Source organism: Brassica oleracea, chromosome C1, assembly GCF_000695525.1.
Source record: "Brassica oleracea var. oleracea cultivar TO1000 chromosome C1, BOL, whole genome shotgun sequence".
Lineage (NCBI taxonomy): Eukaryota > Viridiplantae > Streptophyta > Magnoliopsida > Brassicales > Brassicaceae > Brassica > Brassica oleracea.
In genome coordinates, this window is record NC_027748.1 from 35,503,263 (window position 1) to 35,507,785 (window position 4,523).

General features: G+C 29.3%; 1 protein-coding gene across 1 annotated transcript; it reads right to left on the reverse strand.

Moving 5' to 3' along the window:
* Positions 1-780: 780 nt before the first annotated feature.
* LOC106295967 (reticulon-like protein B9) lies at positions 781-2,142 on the reverse strand. Its single transcript, XM_013731990.1, has 5 exons — positions 1,896-2,142; positions 1,516-1,696; positions 1,274-1,415; positions 1,125-1,194; positions 781-1,039 (listed from the first exon to the last, which is right to left on the reverse strand). The coding sequence occupies exons 1-5, from the start codon at positions 2,005-2,007 to the stop codon at positions 870-872; spliced, it is 675 nt and encodes a 224-aa protein (XP_013587444.1). The 5' UTR covers positions 2,008-2,142; the 3' UTR covers positions 781-869.
* Between the last annotated feature and the right edge of the window lie 2,381 nt (positions 2,143-4,523).

Sequence of the window (4,523 nt, forward strand, 5' to 3'; positions counted from 1 at the left end):
TATCTTTTAAAAAAGAAAACAAAATATTGTCAAATTATATTATCTTTTTAAAATTAAAAGGTAAAAAGAAATAAATAAAAAATAGTAGTAATTACAAAAAAAAATATTTTTAACGTCGTCAGCAAAACATTAAACCTTAAATCCTAATCCCTAAACCCTAAACCCTAAACCCTAAACCTTTGGGTAAACCTAAACCCTTGGGTAAACCCTAAACATTTGGGTACACTCTAAACCCTTGGGTAAACCCTAAACTCTAGGATAAATCTTAAACTCTAAATCAAAATCACTAAACACTAAAACACTCAAGGGTTTAGGGTTTAGGATTTAGGGTTTAGAGTTTTAGGGTTTGTTTTTATTTAGAGTTTAGGATTTATCCAAGCGTTTAGGGTTTACCCAAGGGTTTAGAGTGTACCCAAATGTTTAGGGTTTACCCAAGGGTTTAGGTTTACCCAAAGGTTTAGGGTTTAGGGTTTAGGGTTTAGGGATTAGGATTTAGGATTTAGTGTTTTGCTGACGACGTTAAAAAGATTTTTTTAATTCTTTTTTTTGTTTTTTATTTTAAAAACATAATATAATTTGAAAATATTTTATTTCCTTTTTTAAAAGATATTTATTTGAAATTTCTTCTTGAAACATAATATGATTTTAAAAGATAGGGGATAAACTTAAGAATAACTCTTAAAATTTCCTCCCCAAGGGTTATTGATTCACGTCATTTGATTTCATTTTGTAAGAAAACACACACAGAAACCAAAATAATTTTATTTATTTGAACTAGGAATTAAAACTTGTTTTACGGTAACTATATAAATAATTGTCTCTCTATGCATATAAATTATATTTTACATCAGTGAGTAACCAATGAAAAATTAAGCATATTTCTTGCTTTTGACAGTTCCTCTTGGGATCTTGCTGAGAACATTCGAGTCCACTTTCCTGTACAACTTTCTCATCTTTCTCATTAACATACTCGCCACTCTATCCACGTCATCCTCGTACATCTCGTACATAACCGGCAATGTTTGCATGCTTACAAACCCTGAACGGCGTGACGTCCATCAATTAATCCACTGTTAATTCATCAATAGTTAAAGCTACATAGTCTAATAAAAGATACTTCTTACCTATGAACAGAAGATTCATAAAGTTGATACATGTCCCGATGACGGATAGGATGTAAAGTGAGATTGTTGTCTGACAAAAAATGGAAAATAATAGTAACTAAAGTTGACATATAACCAAAAGTATAATGAAATGACTATCAATATGTTACGAGGAAAAAGAGTGGAGGATCTCTTCCACAAGCAAGGTCAAGAAGCTTGGAGAGGATTTGGTTGAATCTATCATGAAAGCTTGTTGCTAATTCCTTGAAAGACGATTCGTCGAGCACCACTTCTGGTATGATTGGCCTTTCCCTGCATGTATTATTGATTAGTTAAAAAAAAACTCCGAAACTATATATTTCTGTGACTGAAACAAGACATAGAAAATATTAATCAAAGATTTATACATTACCAATTGAGAAAATCGGAAGCAGTGGACCAAATGAAGAAAAGAAGCATAGAGGTCATGGAAGCATGACAAACTAGGGTTATGAAATTGTATTCCACTACTTCCAATAAGAACCATAAGAGACTAACTCCTATCACCAGTGTTGCAGCTATTTTCGGCTCTCTCCATAACAAAATATCCGCAACTGTAAATCAAAAATATCAAAAATCAAATTTCGTGTTTGACTACAATATCACTTGTAGAAAACCATGAAGACATATTCTTCTGATATATATATATTGAGAATTGATATAGATATAAAACATGTATTTATTTTCACGTATACATAAATACTCATAACGATTTGGCCGATATAAAGTCAAAGAAATGACAGACATATATACCTTTGCCTCCTCCGAATATAGAGTGAATTGATCGTTGGCGATTGAAGAGCTTAGTTTGTTGATGCATCGTTCTTTCTTCTTCAGAATCAGAAGATCCCCCAAAGATCGGCATGATGTTGGATTATGATGAATTCTTACGAATTAATGGGAAGAGTAGTTAACTTTAACGTGATGGTTATGTAAATTTGTTGGAAATATAAGAAGAGGTGGACAGACTAGAGAGGTTCTAGGCTTGGGAACAAAGTTAACACATTTTTATGAAGCAAGGAATAAGTAATGGTTTTGTCCTTAATCCTTCTCCTATTTTTTTTCTTCATATACACGTTTGCATAAACAATTCAAACTCCTAAATAAGAATTACGTACAAGTGATAATTTCAATGGCAAAGAGTATAAGGTAAGATGTTTTGGATGGTATATTTTCTCCTTCCGCCTCAAGCTAATTCAGATTCCACAACTGCCTGTGAATATAAAGATTCATGAACTTTGGTCACTCCACTTCTTATGGCTGGTGATCCCGTTCAAGGTGGCTACAAATGTACTACTCTCTGTTTTCTTCGTCTTGCATGATCTTCCTGACTTATGGTAGGTGTGGCGAGGCGTGAAAATCTCAATATTTGTATATTTCTGGTAAAAGTACAATTATAAACTTAGATGCTTTTTTATCTGAGAAACTGTTAGCAATCGATCTTTAATCTTGTATTGGTAAAATCTAATTTTGTATTTTCTAAAAAACTAAACAAGATAACCTAAAATAAAAATAAACTAGGGAAAATTTGGAGAAATACATTTATATGAAATTCTAATTTGAGAACTACACTATTATTTAAAGTTTTTGAAAAATGCACTTTTGCATATATGAATTTACTAAATTATCCTATATAAATATTTAATATTATTATCAATTTACTGTCTCATCATAATTTATTTACTGTTTAAATTAACATATTCAAAAAGAACAAGATTTTTTAAAAAAATATCTACGAAATATCTTTTTAACTATATCTTAAATTTTTACTTTTAAAAAAAGAAAACAAACGATGTCTCCTGCGTCTTCTTTTCCATGACCTTTTATTCACCATTTTTGAAAGTTTTTTTCTCAAGTTTCATACTTTCTATTCCTCTTCTCATTTACATATTTGTCTTTTTCTATTCAAACATTGATTTCAACTCTACAACTATAACATCTCACTTTTTATAGTTATCTTAAGATTATAAAATCAAATTGATTTTTTGATGATTTCAAAATCAGATTTAAGTTTCTGATTCTACTTGTTTTTTGTTCTGAAAACAGTTCTGTTTTGTTCCTTTTTAAAAAGAAATTAAAGAACATGATGCATATAGCTGGAGTTTTTGGAGAGTAGAAAGAATATGTTTGTATAAAAAACGTGAGTTTTTCTATAAAGAATGAGAAATGTCAGACAACTTCTTTATATAAGATTAAAAAATAAAAAAAATTACACAGATAAACTTTATGAAACCACAACCATCATTATTTATTAATTTCATAATACTATTGTTATTATAAAATTCTAAATAGTAAAATAACATATTTATCTCAAATATATATTTTAAACATAAATAATAATATTAATAGTTTTGAATTTTTATTTGAATTTTATTTATATTTTATTTATTCAAATATTTAACTTGGATAAAAATGTATTTTCACATTTAACAAAGTGTAGTTTACAAAAATTAAAAAATAAGGTGTAATTTTCAAATTTTAAACTATTAGTAGAGTATTTTTCAAATTATCCCAATAAACTATTCTTCGAAAAACAAATAATTCTTCTAAAGTATACTGTTTATCTTTAATCTCGTGCATTATGATAATTGGATTTTACAAGTTATTTTTACTTGTAGGAGGAGCAATAATAACAACTCAAATTGTTACACTACTCACTAGGCGTGAGAATCATAAAGTTCATATCACGATTGATGCTTTGGACCCACTTTCAATTATTTCATTTACTCTTTTTAATACCACTGTTTTATCCTTGTTTGCTCTATCATAAAAAAATTGATAGACAAACTCCATCTCCATTTTAAAGTGTTTGAATGAATAACTGCATATTTGTTTTTCTATCTGGATGAGCCATCTGGATGAAAATGAGAATTTTGTTTGTTTAGTCACTAAAAGCGCAACTCATTCAGATGAATCATCCGGATGACTTTTGAAAATTTAGGTTTAATTATAAAGTTCATTCAGCTGAACCAATTTGGATCATTTGAATGGAGATGGTTCATTCAAAATTGTATAATGTCTATTATATCCCTAATGTAATTCACAAATTACAAACCTAAACATAATATCATTTTTGACACAAACGAAAAACTGATAAAACTACAAAAACACTTTTTCCCGTACTAAAAACTATTTTTTCACGCCAAAACCCCAAAACGCATTTTCCCGATAAAATTGCAAAAAAAAATGTTTTCACGTCAAAATTGCAAAAACGTGTTTTTCCGCAAAAACTGAAAACATGTTTTCATGCCAAAATCACAAAAAATGTTTTCACGCCAACACCCCCAAAATACATTTTTCCGTCAAAACACAAAAAAAACGTTTTCGAGCCAAAGTCGCAAACCGTGTTTTCATGCCAAAATGCAAAAACGTGTTTTCCCG

What these genes read in the sequence shown, in the direction of transcription:
- LOC106295967 (XM_013731990.1), bottom strand. Translation starts at nt 2,007, where the DNA reads ATGCCGATCTTTGGGGGATCTTCTGATTCTGAAGAAGAAAGAACGATG. An exon ending in TATATTCGGAGGAGGCAAAG is followed by an intron (nt 1,697 to 1,895) that starts GTATATATGTCT and finishes TTTGATTTACAG; the next exon opens with TTGCGGATATTTTGTTATGG. An exon ending in ATCCTCCACTCTTTTTCCTC is followed by an intron (nt 1,195 to 1,273) that starts GTAACATATTGA and finishes ATTTTTTGTCAG; the next exon opens with ACAACAATCTCACTTTACAT.